At 41.7% G+C, this 16276-nt stretch overlaps 1 protein-coding gene across 5 annotated transcripts in view; it reads right to left on the reverse strand.

The window, feature by feature from the left end:
• Window positions 1-15383, reverse strand: part of stk11 (serine/threonine kinase 11) — an 88373-nt gene extending 72990 nt beyond the window's left edge. For 4 of the 5 annotated variants that reach the window (XM_033046541.1, XM_033046540.1, XM_033046538.1 and 1 more), the window contains exon 1: window positions 14931-15382. In XM_033046541.1, coding sequence (XP_032902432.1) covers window positions 14931-15292 — 362 coding nt within the window. In that variant the 5' untranslated portion in view covers window positions 15293-15382. Of the gene's footprint in view, window positions 1-14930 lie in introns of all 5 variants that reach the window. The other variant, XM_033046542.1, reaches the window with a different exon arrangement.
• Between the last annotated feature and the right edge of the window lie 893 nt (window positions 15384-16276).

Below are 16276 nucleotides of genomic sequence, written 5' to 3' on the forward strand. Positions count from 1 at the left end.
TGTTAGTATTCTACAATGCACCGACAGTGAAGCTGGGTCAGTTGACACATTTTCTTCTGCTGATTTATAACGTCTTAAAATTAACTCTACACAATAATCATAAAAGTATGAATTAACATGGCAAACTGGGGTCATTGTATGTTAATAGAAATGGGATGCATGCAGAGGTCTGTAACCAGTGTCATTATTATTCTGTCCATCCAGTCAACAAGCTGGTTTTATTTTGTCCTCCAAGGCTTTCCAGGAAAGTGTTTCAAGCTATATTCAAAGATTAAGAAAAAACTTTCTGCAAAATAATTCTGTAGAGCTGCCTGAGAATGTTTTAGAAGTTATAACATATGTACTTGGAATAGGTAGCCACTTGCAGAGTGGCTCCTGCTCTGAAGAATCGTAAACAATTAATTACTACTGTCCTGCACAATTTTCTGATTTCTCTATTTATTCTTGCTGCAAGTAGTCTGATGGCTATTTGAATTCTTATCAAATTTAGATGAATCCACAGGTGGATTCAAACATTAGTCCACAAAACCCATCCTATGGTCATTTATTTTAATATTTCTGCAAAATTAATTGAAAAGAACAAATAGATCAACAAATTGCTTAAAAAAAAGTGAAGCTTGAGAATTAAAATTCTTCTACAAGCAAGTAAATAGTTAAATACAAAGAAGATTTCAGGATGGGGAAAAATAATCTTCTACATCTTAAAGTAAATATTCTAAATACTATTAAAATTACTCAGTTTGAGTTCTTGCCTTTCATTAACAATAAAATGTGTTCATCACCATGTGGCATTCCTCATAAAATCACTCAACCTAGAATAAATACCTCTTCAAGCCAGGTAGCTTCCACAGGGTTCTGGAGACACCATGTCGAAGGAAGGAACTGCAGATGTTGGTTAACACCGAAAATAGACACAAAATGCTGGAGTAACAGTGGGATAGACCGCATCCCCAGAGAGAAGGAATGGGTGAACTTTTGGGTCGAGACCTTTATTGAAGAAGGGTCTCGACCTGAAACATCACCTATTCCTTCTTTCCAGAGATACTGCTGGTCCCGCTGTGTTACTGCAGCCTTGTGTGTCTGTAGAAATCATAGAGTGATACAGCATGAAACCAGTCCCTTCGGCTCAACTCGCTCACACTGGCCAACATGTCCCAGTTCCATTAATCCCACCTGCCTGCATTTGGTCCTTATCCCTCCAAACTTGTCCTATCCATGTACCTGTCTAACTGTTTATTAAACGATAGGATAGTCCCAGCCTCAACTACCCCCTCTGACAGTTTGTTCCATACACCCACCACCCTTTGTGTGAAAAAGTTACCCCTCAGATTCCTATTAAATCTTTCCCCCTACACCTTGAACCTATGTCCTCAGGTCCTCGATTCCCCTACTCTGGGCAAGGATTTCTGTGCATCTACCCGATTTCTTTCCTCTCATGATTTTATACACGTCCATAAGGTCACCTATCATCCTCCTGTGCTCCAAGCAATAGAGACTCAGCCTACTCAACCCTCTAGCTCACACTCTCTATTCCTGTAACATCCTCATCAATCTTCGTTGAACCCTTTCAAGCTTGACAATATCTTTCCTATAACATGGTGCCCAGAACTGAACACAATACTCTAAATGTGGTCTTATGCAACTGCAACATGACCTCCCAACATCTATACTCAATACTCTAACTGATGAAGGCCAATGTGCCAAAAGCCTTTTTGACCACCTTATCTACCTGCGACTTGACCTTCAAGGAACTATGCACCTGCACTGCTAGATCCCTCTGTTCTACTCTACAACTACTCGGCTCTACAACACTCTTTAGAGGTCTACCATTCACTGTGTAGGTCATGCCCTTGTTAGACAGCCCAAATTGCACCACCTCACACTCCTCTGTATTAAATTCCAATAACCACTCCTCAGCCCATCTGGCCAATCGATCAAGATCCTGCTGCAATCTTTCACAACCATCTCACTATCTGCAAAACCACCCATTTTTGTATCATCAGCAAATTTGCTAATCGTTCTCATTCAAATCTTACCTCTCACATCATCTTACCGCACACCTATCAGTTTGCCTACCGCAAGAATAGGAGTACGGAGGATGCCATCTCAATGGCACTTCACTCCGCCCTCTCCCACCTCGACAGCAGAGACACTTGCGTAAGAATGCTGTTCATCGATTACAGCTCAGCATTCAACACCATTATACCCTCTAAACTGATCACCAAACTCGGTAACCTGGGCATCGACCCCTCCCTCTGCAACTGGATACTGGACTTTCTAACCAACAGACCCCAGTCTGTTAGGTTAGACAAGCACACCTCTTCAACCCTCACCCTGAACACCGGCATTCCACAGGGCTGTGTGCTGAGCCCCCTCCTCTACTCCCTCTTCACCTACGACTGCACACCTGTACATGGTACTAACACCATCATCAAGTATGCAGATGATACAACGGTGATTGGCCTCATCAGCAACAACGATGAGTCAACCTATAGGGAGGAGGTCCAGCTCCTAGCAGCATGGTGCGCTGACAACAACCTGGCCCTTAACTCCAAGAAGACCAAGGAGCTCATTGTAGACTTCAGGAAGTCTAGGGGCGGCACGCACACCACCATCCACATCAACAGGACGGAGGTGGAACGTGTTTCCAGCTTCAGGTTCCTGGGGGTCAACATCTCCGATGACCTCTCTTGGACCCACAATACCTCAACTCTGGTCAAGAAGGCTCACCAGCGTCTCTTCTTCCTGAGGAGATTAAAGAAAGTCCATCTGTCTCCTCAGATCCTGGTGAACCTCTACCGCTGCACCATCGAGAGCATCCTTACCAACTGTATCACAGTATGGTATGGCAACTGCTCTGTCTCCGACCGGAAAGCACTGCAGAGGGTGGTGAAAATTGCCCAACACATCACCGGTTCCTCGCTCCCCTCCATTGAGTCTGTCCAAAGCAAGTGTTGTCTGCGGAGGGCGCTCAGCATCGCCAAGGACTGCTCTCACCCCAACCATGGACTGTTTACCCTCCTACCATCCGGGAGGCGCTACAGGTTTCTCCGTTGCCGGACCAGCAGGTCCAGGAACAGCTTCTTCCCTGCGGCTGTCACACTACTCAACAATGTACCTTGGTGACTGCCAATCACCCCCCCCTCTGGACACTCCTCCCACAGGACAAACACTATGTCTGTATACATGTAAATAGATTTATTTACTGAAATCATATTCTATGTCGCTCTTCCAGGGAGATGCTAACTGCATTTCGTTGTCTCTGTACTGTACACTGACAATGACAATTAAAGTTGAATCTGAATCTGAATCTTATCTTTGTTTCTTAAAAAAGGATATTAATTTCACCAATCAACCCCACACCAAATCTTGGCATTGAGGAAAATAGAGCATATGAAAAACACATTTTCATCTTTCCACTCGCACATACTCAGACCATAATCATGTACTTCTACTCAAAATAACTGTGTGCACAATATGGCCTACCAATTACCTGAAATAGGTATAAAGGACAATCAACATAACAGAAGCTCTCTGAATTCCCCGTTGCAAGACCACAAAACACTGAAAACAAACCGGCAACATTATCAAATCATGTAATCCTGCAGTCTGGGATCACTAGAGCTTTTTTTTTAAATCACAAATGTTTATGGCTCAAATTCCAAAGGTTATTTTGGGGGGTTGTTTGTCTCTGGGCCAAGGAATTCAAGCTACAGAAACCAGCCTAATTTAACATTAACATAACTGAAAAAAATAATTAAAGCAAAAATAACATCTGAATGCATTTGTTTCAGATCCAAAATTAACAAACTGATGTAGATAAAAGTGGCAAAAGCAGTACAACGATTCATGCAATATACCCTGGCTTATTGGGGGAGAATTATTCTCCTGGTTTGACAAATTGCTCTACATAAACACTGAAAACCTAATGTGCAACATTTGAGGAAATCAGAAAGGTGGGTGAGGCCCATTTTGGAAGATGTTGTTTTCTGAAGCCAACAGTTATCAGACCAATTCTCCATTTCACATGCTCAAGCCTGCCCTTATTTTGCCCATTGTGTTTTGGTTTGCTTAACACTTGTCTGATAGCAAGGCAAGGCCAAACAATTTGTCACCTTATGTTTTCTATAAATATTTTTTTTATTGTGTATTTGCTGCAACACCACAATAATTTATAACATTAAATCATAATACCTTTCTCAATTTATTGTTGCTAGAAAATATATTTGTAAAAGGATAATCCAACCAAGCTGTTCAGATGTTTCTGCTCTCTGCCTGCTGCAAATACCTTGTATGAAAATAGTTCAGTCGTCCCTACATGTTCAAATGGGGATGTCAGATAAACTGCCTGCAGTGGGGAATGTATGGGAAAATAAGTATGGGACAGTGACCTTCACCATTCTATGAAAGTGGCACTGCAAAGTTTGATAGCTGTCACAGATCTGGTAAATTTCTGAGCTTGGTTGTTGAGTGTGTGGAGTTTGCATGTTTTCTTTATGACCAAGTGGTGCTAGTTGATAAGTTAATAGGCCACTAATTTATTCTGAGCATTGGCAGCTGGTGGGGATTTGTTAGTGGGCCTGTGTGATAGAATAGTTTATGGGGAAGTGGAGGAATGAGATTGCTCTGAAAGCCATCACACTCAAAAAGGCACATGGCCTCTTTCAATACCTAAAAGAAATATTAAAGTAGAAGTTTTACCCATAGCCCCTCCCCCCCCCCCTCCTTAAAGGCTTTTCATCCTTTTATAATATCTCATGGTTATCTGAAGATAAAAAAGAAAAATTGTGCTCACTTCCACTTCAGAGAAAATACTTCAGCTGCCTTCAGCAATTAATGCTCCAGTAAATGCCATTGAAACAATACAACTTGCAATTCTAATCCACAATTCAATTCTATTAACGTACAAATAGCAGCACACAACATCTAAAAGCACTTGAAAGAACCAAAAATCATCCAGTGAAGAGTAAGTAGTTTGAGGAAAATGAAGCTTCTGCCAGTGGTGGCGGGCTGAAGAGAGCTTGCAAAGGATATCAGATGAATAAAGGGAAAAAGATTCAGGCTGGAATTTACGTTGCAGGATATGAAAATCTAACTCTTGAAATAACTGGAACAGGAAACAAATGAAGGCAAATAGTAATGAAGATGGGAATACGAATCAGTTTCAAAAAGGTTAACAAAGGTTGAAACTCTGAATTTTTGGGGTTAAAGACCAGATGCACAAATATTCTAGCAGCTGTGAAATAAGTGGAAGTAAAAACATGCAGTGCTGCACTCATGAAAATGACAATCTTTGTCAAAATTCAGGATTAAGCAGAGAACAGGCCATTTAGCCCCTCATCCCTGCTCCAACATTCAATGGCTGATTTGCAATCTAACTGCTTGTAGAATGGTGTGGTAACAGATCCAGGTTAATCCGAGTACTTACTCAAGGAGTTGGTTGAAATCAAAAACCAAAGAAGTTACGAGAGAATTCGGGATGTTTATGTTTATGGCTCAAGTATCAAATGGTAGAGTAATATGTATTGCTTGGCACATATGAAAGCTGACTGATGTATATCCAAACAATAATGATAGTTATAGTTACAGTACAAGCACACCCTAGGCTTCTGTCCCCAACCAGGGTTTAAAATTTCCCTATATTAACTTTTACTTAAACCATCCTTGTTTCTATACAAATAACAAGTTTGAAAAAAAATCAGAAGGCTGATGTAAACAACAGCAAAACAAAATTAAAATACTTAATTGTTCCCTTCTGATAAACTACATTGCATAGAACTAGTTTAACTTGTTTTAAAATACAGTAGACCTGGGAAACAAGGGCATTTATATACAGTCATAGAATTGTGAAACAAGAACAGTTTATTCAGTTCAAGTACAGTGCACAATGCTCTGTAATATCAGGGTCAAAGATAATCAGCTTTACATTAATACAGTTTCACAGCTGTCAAAGAAGGTTAAACGCATGTCTATTTTTTTTTTTAAATCATTAAACGATGAAGGCTAAACTGATCATGTATGATCTGTAACAGGTTATAATGGAAACTGTAATCAGCATTGCTGAAGACAAATCTGGTTTGGTTAACGTAGAATAATTATTAAGTGTCAGAGTGACTGGTCGGTATTTTACTGATAACAAATTATGAAAATGAAGTATCACTCTGGAAGATAAAGTTCTCTTTATCGAAATCCTACAGTCCAAAATTTTTTCAATTACAATACGTTGATTTTTGAAATGTCAAAATTAATTTCCTTAAAATATATATATTACAAGTCTGAAACAAAGACATCTATATTCCATAAAACCTTCATGCACTCAGACATCTATCTTGACAAAGGAACATTTATGTAATACCAGCTTGAAACATTTCAAAGCACTTAACAGCCATTTAAGTACTCTTGCAATATGGAAAACACTTTTACAGATTTGCAGAGTAAACAGTGCAACCATTGCTGCAATAGTGGCCAGAATGTTTGTTTTCACTGACCATTAGCCATTAACCATTTCTCTAGATGCTGAGAAGAGACCCAAGAGAAATATATAAAATTATGAGAGGCATGGATAGACTCGACAGGCAGAACCTTTTTTCCTAGGATGGAAATGTCAAAGATTTGAGGGCATAGCTTTCAAGTGAGAGGGGCAGAGATTAAAAGGAGATGTGTAGGGTATGGTTTTTTTCTATACATCAATGGTGGTGGGTGGGTGCCTGGAATGCACTGTTGGGGATGGTGGTGGAGGCAAGTACAATAGTAGCATTTAAGAGGCTTTTTGATAGGCAGGAAACACAAGGAAATGTAGATGCTATTATGTTGGGTAAAACACAGAGTGCTGAAGTATCTCTGGAGTGCATGGAAAGACCATATTTCAGATCAGGACCCTTCTTCTATTTTAAATAGGCACATGGATATGGATATACATATAGGCAGATGAGATTAGTTGCCCTCAAGTTCAGCACAGTGGCGTTGTGGCTGAAGGGCCTGCACTTTGTGGTGTTCTATACTACAAAGTAAAAACATGGGTATTTCTGCATCTTCCCAAGGTCTTGCTTCAATGATTGACTTCAAATGGAGATCAGTCTCTCTTGATTGATATCCAAAAAAACACCAACTGGGCTTCAGCCAACATTATGAATCAAGAGACGTGCATCATAAAGACATGCTTTCAATGTCAACAAGACAGATCAGATCAGGCTCAGGGAACCACAGATAAACTATCTGAACCTTTTAATTTGTAGCAAGTGCATCAATGATTTACAAAGATCTTTAACGACATTTACAGCAAATGGTGATTGGGTGTTCAGTAGTAATTGACTTACTATCCAACACCCAGAAGGCTTTCCAGCATCCAAAGCATCAGACAGGAGCATGAAGGCATCTTCACAACTTGCTGGCATGAGCACAGTGCTGGCAAAACTCAATATGCTCAATGCCATCGAATGCACCATCTTAGCACCCAAACCCCTATGGTAAACATTTATCCTCTGCGACCTGACAATATGTAGCTGCAGTGTGCACTATGGACAAAATGTATCTCACTCACCTATGCTCTTTTAAAACAGCCTCTCAAATCCAAGACCTCCATCACCAACGAAAGCAAGGGTAGCATATACATAGGAAAACCACCACCCACAAATTGCACAGCCATTCCCAATTTGTACACCATACACACTTGGAAATAAATGTGCATTCTTCATTATCCCAGGATCTATAACCTGAACCTCCCTTACATACAGCACTTTAGGTGTACCAAGACGATAGAGGCACAAGGAGGCAGTTCACATCCAATGCCCAAATTCACCTATACCTCCACTTACCAAGCTGTAGTACACATTCAACATTTGAGATCATTACAGTAATATCTGCAAAATAAAGGTCTTCTACCAAGACACCCCTGCTTGATGACAACACTCTCTAGCAATAAATGGTTCAACACAGTAAAAACATGGGGCCTTCCAACATTTCAGGAGCTCTCAAGCAAATGTTGAACATTGTGGCAGTTCCACTTGCATGCAAGTAAGAGGACAAGGGAATGAGAGGAGAAACCACTTTTTTAATAAAACTACACAAAATAGCTATGACCTTGTTTTCACTGGCAGCAAGGATCAATGGTTATAGGAAACTTAGGAGAACATTTTCAGGGCTAAGTGGAAAGCGCAGGAATGGGATTCGACTACTAGGAGCTGGCATCGAATCATTGGACTAAACAGTTTTTATGGTAACAAGAAAATGTTTGACCAATATATCTCACAGATGCATCTCAAGAAATGTGCCATAGATGGATATTTCTTTCTATTCTTCTTTTGCTCCTTCGTCTTGCATTTTGCAAAGCAAGTCTTTTTCAATACTCTGAGCGTAACTAAATTCCAATGAAATTCAGAAAACAATTAATCTAAAATGAAAATGTATTTTTAATCAGTAATGTTATATTGCATTAAAACCATTTGATCAAACACTGGACGTTCACTCAAAAGCTTCTCATCATTACCAGGAGGAAAACACCAAAAAAAGATTAGCTTCAATAAGCGAGTTTGGTATTTCAACAGCGCATGCCCAGGTCATAGGTCACTTGAGATAAACATTCTTAGCAGCTGAGCTGCTGCATGTATACAGACCTGCGTTTCATCCGTAGTCAGGATCGATCCCGGTCAGGATTGAACCCGCTGCAAGCGCTGTTGAATTGCTACTGGACCGTCCCCGTCCCCTCCCGAGTGTCCCATCCCTGTCCGGGGGCATCCGGATATGTCTGGTGTGACCCTGACTGAACAGGGACACTTGCCCGGAGCAGTGGCAGCCCCAGGCTTACCGCCAGCAGGGAGAAGAAGCGCTAACTCCAGTTCAACTCTGCTCCAACTCCCGAGGAACCCGTTCCCGACGAGCCGGGGACCGTGAGCTGCACCTCTCGCTTTATCCAGTGGCTGTCGGTTAATCCCATCAGTGCCGGCGAAAGCCGAGCACCTGTCATCAACGGGGATACACACAAAATATCTGCGGTATCTCAGCGGGTCAGGCAACATCTCTGGAGAAGAGTCTCGACCCGAAACGTCACCTATTCCTTTTCTCCAAAGATGCTGCCTGTCCCGCTGAGTTACTGCAGCATTTTGAGTGTATCCCCATTGATGACTGGTGCTCGGCTTTCGCCGACACCGAGGGGGTTAACCAACAGCGACAGGATAAGGCGAGAGGTGCAGCTGACGATCCCCGGCCCGTCGGGGAACGGATTCCTCGGGAGTTGGAGCAGAGTTAAGCTGGAGTTAGCGCTTCCCCGCAATGGTTGTAGCCACCACTGCTCTGGGCCGGTATCCCATCAGTCCAAGGCTGTCAGTTAACCCGGCGGGACAGGCAGAGTTGAGCTGGAATAGGTTTTCTCAGCTGTGGCTGTAAGCCTGGGGCCACCACTGCTCCAAGCCGGTGTCCCGTCAGTCTAGGATCACCCCGGACATCTCCGGCCATCCCCAGGCAGGGAAGGGACACTCGGGAGGGGACAGAGACGGTTCAGTAGCAATTCAACAGCGCTTGCAGCGCCGGAGACCTGGGTTCGTCCCTGACTACGGATGAAACGCAGGTCTGTACACATGCAGCAACTCAGGTGCTGAGAATGTCTCTCCGCCGGTTCAATCTCTCCCCCTGTCTCCCACTCGCATCTGCCCCCTCTCTCTCACTGTTACACCTCGCTCTCCCACTACCTGGCAGCCCCGTTCCTCAGATTAAATATATTTTTACATATAAATTATGAATAAAGATAAGAATTTATACAGTTTATACAGCCAGTGCTTCGTTATCACGAATGACCTTTGACAAATCCCTTTTTCTTTATCACAAATGACCTTTGACAATTCCCATGATTTCTTGCCTTTTTTGGAATACCAAACTCGTTTATTATTTTCACAGACCAAAGACTTTGCAACACCTTATTTTTCTGCACAACCACAATCAGAATAGCACAACATGCAACTTTGGCTCTTATTTTCCTCATTTACACTGCATTGAGAACATATTGAATAAATGTGACAACAAAATCAAAGAACATTTACAACATAGGTGACAATTTGGCCCATTAAACCTGAATCAGCACCATGCAAGAACCTTCCGACTACTCTTACTCTTCCATGCTCCTACAATTTCTCCCCTTTCAAAATTTAAAAAAAAAAAAAATCAGATACCGAGTCAGCTGCCATTTATACATACCAATGGAATTTGCCACTATGCATTCCAGAACCGTACTATTGACCATGGGGGGGGGGGGGGGGAGTTTTCCTCATGTAATTTTTTGGTTCTTTTGTCAAACACCTTTAACCTATATATGTCTGATATGATGTCTGACCCACTGAGTTACTCAAGAGTGTTTATTGTTATATCCCAAACCGAAACAATGAAATTCTTACGTGCAGCAGCAGCAGCTTGTGTCCAGCACTTTGTTGGGGGGGGGGGGGGTTAAATCTCTGCTAATTTGTTCCAACAACGGGAGTTTTTCCCCCCCAGTCTACTCTGTCTTATTTTAAATTCCTCCATCAGATTGCCTTACATCCTCATGCTCCAAGGGCATTCCCAACCTCTCCACAGAATTAAAGTTTCACATCCCTGGAATCATAATGCTAAATTTCTTCTGCAGCGGTTTCACAGAATTTGCACCCTCAGTGAAAATGGTACCCAGAACTGTATGTAGTACTCCAGTTGGGGCAAACCAGCGGTTGCTAAAAGGCTCATCCTGATTGTCATGCTCTAGCACTCAGACTCCTGCATAATTTTCCCAACCCATCCAGCCATTTTCAATAAACTGTCAACATACACTCTGATTCCTAAATTCTCATATCACTATTATTCTATCACTTTTAGAATTATATCTCCTAGTTTGCAATATCTGTTCTAGTTTTTTTCTACCAAAAATCTAATAGTTCATATTTTAAGCACTAAATTTTGCTTGCCATCTATCTGACCTATTCCACCAGCTTGCCAACATTACCATGAAGTTCATTTCCATACTTCTCAGCACATGGTACCCTAATTTCTGCATTAAGTGCAATAAGGATATCTGACAGTCTAAGAGTCATTGTGCTTTCATCTTGACCATGTCATGGCCTCTTGAGCTGAACCAAAAGGTGCACAATTTATGTGCCCTGTTCACCCTAGAATTCAGCTTTTAACCAAACATTTTTCAAAATGTACAGAAGAGGCCACTTAAGTATATATTTACAAGGAAACCACAATAAACAGAGGTTTAGAAATCAACACACCAATGCTATTCTGTCAATTCTTCTCATAGCACTTTCACCAGTAGATTAAAGTTTCCTTTCAGCCACCAAGCTAGCAGTTCATCAGGAACACGAGGATACTTTGTTGTAATGTCACCAGTTTTTGAATTTTAAAGAACTAGACAAAGGTTCTGGCAAATAACTAACAAAATAAGAACAGTGCTCGACAGCAGTAAACGCAGGTGACAGAGGGCCCGACCTTGTAGCCCTCGTACCCCAACAGGATACCATAAGCACACATATCGGTGCTGACTTGGAGGATTTATCTCCCCAGACCTTTGCATCCAAGTCCACAGTCATGGTCTCAAGCAGCAAATCCTCAGCAGTGACTGGGCCTTAATAGACAATAGATAAAAGGTGCAAGAGTAGGCCATTCGGCCCTTCAAGCCAGCACTGCCATTCAATGTGATCATGGCTGATCATCCACAATCAGTACCTCGTTCCTGCCTTCACCCCATATTCCCTGACTCGGCTATCTTTAAGTGAAAGTGAGTGGGTCATGTCTCTTAAAAAAAACCCTGACAGCTTTAAAATCCAAAAAATCTACAGGAAGGGTTTTCCCCCAACAGTAATAGCTGATGGCTCTTTTCCTCTAATGTAGTTTTTAAATCTTGTATCTCAATTTCAATGGCTATTATCCGGCAAGACATCAGGATAGAATACAGTCAGAAGAATTGAAAAGTTGCATATAAAATATAGATCTTCCATTCAGAGTATTAAAATACTATTCCGATTATTACACAAGCATGCAAGTACATTTTTCACAGATATGCTAAACATATCATAGATTGGATACAGAAACCAATCCAGATTAATCTTTCAACATTCACATCTAAAGAAAAGCCTGTTCATGGAACAAGGCCAAAATTGTTTGAGAATATCTTAGAGAACCATGAAAACTGAAATTTAGGACTGAAACCAATGGATGTGTGAGATAAAAGTACCTAGTTATACCAACAAAAAGGGGGACAGAAGGTGAAATAAGAACCTTTGTAACTTAAGTCACAGGGTCATGCTGCACAGAAACAGGCTCTTCAGCCCAACTCGTCCAATGGATACAACCACAAACTTTGCAACAAGATACATATAGGTAAGCTCAGAACATGCAAGAACAGCACGGTGGCACATGCAGCAAAGCTGCTGCCTCGTAGCTATGGCCACCCAGGTCCTTTCCTGACTTCCAGCCCTGTCTGCGTGGAGTTTGCACTCTCCATATGACCACAGGAGTTTCTCCAAGTGCTCCAGTTTCCCCCCACATCTCAAACAAGTGAGTCGATTGGTTAATCAGCTTTTGTAAATTGCCTCTAGTGTAGAGGTGAGTGACAGAATACAAAGGATATTTTGAGAAAATGTTTGGAAAACATGGGACCCGTTTAGAATTAGTATAAATGGGTGCTTGAAGATCGGCACGTTTCCAGGCCGTATCTTGGATTTACCCGTTCACACAAATAGTGTGAATGGACAGAAGAAACAGTGGAGGTGCGTTTAAGCAAATTCAAGAACATATGGATTTTTTTTTAAACAGAAGAAGCTATTCATTAAAAAAAAACAGAACTGCATTAAAAAAAATTCAGTGACCATTCAGATCTGGAGGAATTCAGAGATGCCAAAGGATGACACAGCTGCAGTAGTTACAGACAAAGATACTAGAGCAAGGTTACAGAGATCAGAAGAGTTCAAGCCACAGCCAGATTTAAATAGAAAGATGAACATGAAGTTCAAACTATTGGTCTATATTAGTTCAAGAGCTAACATAAACAAACATGCTTAAACATGATAAATGAACAAGACTCTGTGAGAATGATGATAATACAAGAGCTTTGGTCAAACTGAAGTTTGTCCAGGGTGGAAAGTGAGAGGCTGCTCAAACAACATTGGAATATTCTCATCAGGAGATAACCAACTGGTTGGGATTTCAGCAGTGGTACGAGGCAAAGGAAGATTAAATGTAGTTGACTCATATTAAACGTTTTATCTGTTATGCTTTAAAAAATCCCAAACATACTTAACTTCAAGCCACAGCATTAAATGTTCCTGTTTATCATGAAACACAAAACAAAATCTTCAAAGTTGACCAGCAGCTTTAACAATTTAATTCTACACTTTTGAATTCTGTACTGCAGAGCAAAAACTAACTTTCTAATCAAGCAGCCAAATATAATTGAAAGTTTCAGCTTGCCAAACCTTGAGAAATTAAACTGATCTATCGCCTCAAGAGTTTGGGGGGGGGAAAAGGAATTTGAATTAACTTGCATTACAATACAAAAATAGGAAATGTATTGCAAGATGTTAAATAATATGAAATGTATAAACGTGGAAAGGTCAACTTTCATGATAAAATCATTTAATGGATTACTAAACCGCGAATTTGCAAAAACATGCAAAGATCCCTACCCTGCCACCATCCTTAAATCATCTACTTGGCCTTTAAAGGGTCTCAAAGATAATTCCTCATCAAAGTTGCCAAAAAGCAATCGTGTAAATTCCGAATTTACAATCATAATAATCGATCAAAAGCTTTGAATAACGCCAAAGTATGAATATTAAAAAATACACTTAGATTTTGTTCTCATTTTTGTTTTGTGTAGGGGGGAGGTTTAGTGAGAAATATTTTTTACAAAATCAAATTGACCTTGATAGCATTTATCCTAATCAAAAACATTATTTTTCACATGGAATGTTTACCTATTTCATTAAAAAATACATGCATCATTATTAATTCTTAAATAGCTATTTAGTGACTATATTTTAGATGCCAAAAAAGATGGTAGGTTGCTTCATACGTGACTGAATATACTTATTATTAAAAAAATCATAAACATAAAGTGTTACTCTCCAATTTCTTTCACTGTTGTTAAGGCAACAATAACTGTAAACTACTGAAAAAAATCTGACAATCATGGTTTTGAAATGATTCATTTTCTAACTTCACTAAAAGTGGATGTTTCAATAAAAAACTAAATGGTGCAAATTTAACCTTATGAACATGTCTCGTAAAATATCAGACCAAAATACAATTTCCCTACAATTTGCTCCTTCCATTCCCAAAATGTTATCAACTTAGAACGGAGATGAGGAAACACATTTTCACAGAGAGCTGTGAGTCTGTGGAATTCTCTGCCTCAGAGAGCGGTGGAGGCCGGTTCTCTGGACACTTTCAATAGAGAACTAGATAGGGCTCTTAAAGATAGCAGAGTCAGGGGATATGGGGAGAAGGCAGGAACGGGGTACTGATTGTGGATGATCAGCCATGATGACATTGAATGGCAGTGCTGGCTCAAAGGGCCGAATGGCCTACTCCTGCACCTATTGTCTGTATAAAGTCCTGTCCAAGAACATTATTTCGTTGCCCCTTCTCACTTTTAGTACACGGAAGAGAGACCAACAAAAGCAGCACCATTCCTCTGGTAACAGTCCAACCAACATCTAAGGAGACTGCAACTGCAGGGACCAATGCTTCACCTCTCGATGACCCTTCTGAATGAACAAGAATTGCTCGAGTGTGAGGAGAGTGAGGAGAGGGAAGAGAGGGTGGAGAGAAGGCGAGGGGAGGAATAGACTGCAGGGACTGGGGTGCGGGCTGTCAGTGACCGGGCAGCCTGGGCCTCCTCAGTGCGGGCTGTCAGCGGGCTGCTTGGGCCGCATCGTGTGCACAGTCTTTACACTTCCAGCCACACTTACTTCTTCACATTCGCCTCCCCGTTTGGGATCCTCCGCAGCTTTTTCTTCTTGAGGATTTTGACGGCCCTCCTGCAGAGGGTCTCGGAGTCCAGCATCTCCTTGACTTTGCCGTAAGAGCCTTCGCCCAGCAGGTCGCCCATCAGGTACTTGCCGATTATCTTGGCCCGTTTCTTCCTGGGCTGGTAGATCACGTCGGTAGAGTCTATCCTGTGGATGAAAGTGTCCACTCCCATCAGGTCGTTCTCACTGATGTAGTCAACCACCTCGTCCATCTCCAGATAGTCTCTGAAAGCCGCCAGGATCGGCTCGGATTCCTCGGGCTCCTCCGGCTGCTGTTGCCGTTGCTCCGCTCCATGCAGCATCGCCTCTCCTCCCTCCTGCAGGAGTTCAGTTGTTAGGCAGCCGCCATTTTGTTTACCTGCCTCTGAACAACTCCGGAGTTGCCGTTGTGCGTCATACCTGTAGTCCCGCCTTCTGTGACGCAGTCCTCTGTTCCTATTGGCTCCCCCACCTTTCGACCGCCATTGTCACCAGGCGATGGGGCCGCCGGCCTCGCCCGTTGCCCATTGGTCCAACTACACGTCAATCATCTGCCCCGTCGCCGGTACCTCACAACCAGCGGGAAAGTCCCGCCCACCTCGGAGTTCCCGGACGTTATTGGTCAAGGCGCTGCAAGGATGGACAGCGTTCATTGGGTACCTCGTACGTCAATTATCGACCGACTAACAAATCAGATCAGCGCTCTGCGATAACATTCCAAGCTGTCCCAGGGCGACTCTGATGCAGAGTCCACTTTTGTCCCCAGCAAAGATATTTGGTCCCCAGTGTCTGATGCTTGTCCAGGGGTTCAATATACCTACTAGAGATGGAAGGGATTACTTTTAGATGTCTGATATTGTCAGACTTTGAATTGGGTTCAAATGTTTTGTCAGCAACCTTTACTTGCATAGATAATGAGGTGTAACACTGAAGCAAACATTCAGGAAAATGCAAATAAAAGGAAGAAAACGTACCACAAATTAAGATCAATGCAGGATTGAAGAGTAATGTCTCTTGTATCCACGTGGATTTTGAAAACAACCTTGAGCAACCAATTATTTTTTTTTTAATGCGTTGCTAGATCTCTAAAATGAAATCAGAAAATGCATGAAATACTCAGCAGATCAGTCTGCACCTGTGGCAACAGAAGTTGAATTAACGTTTCAGGTAACTGTATCTTAATTAGAAATGAAGTTTTACAGTGAACTAAATCCGTTTATCTGAGACCCAAGGACAACCCACCGCTACTGAGTGGGCAGAATGTGTTATCTTCCAGGTTATGTTTTGACAAGCTAAATTTTACTGAA

Source organism: Amblyraja radiata, chromosome 29 (genome assembly GCF_010909765.2).
Source record: "Amblyraja radiata isolate CabotCenter1 chromosome 29, sAmbRad1.1.pri, whole genome shotgun sequence".
Lineage (NCBI taxonomy): Eukaryota > Metazoa > Chordata > Chondrichthyes > Rajiformes > Rajidae > Amblyraja > Amblyraja radiata.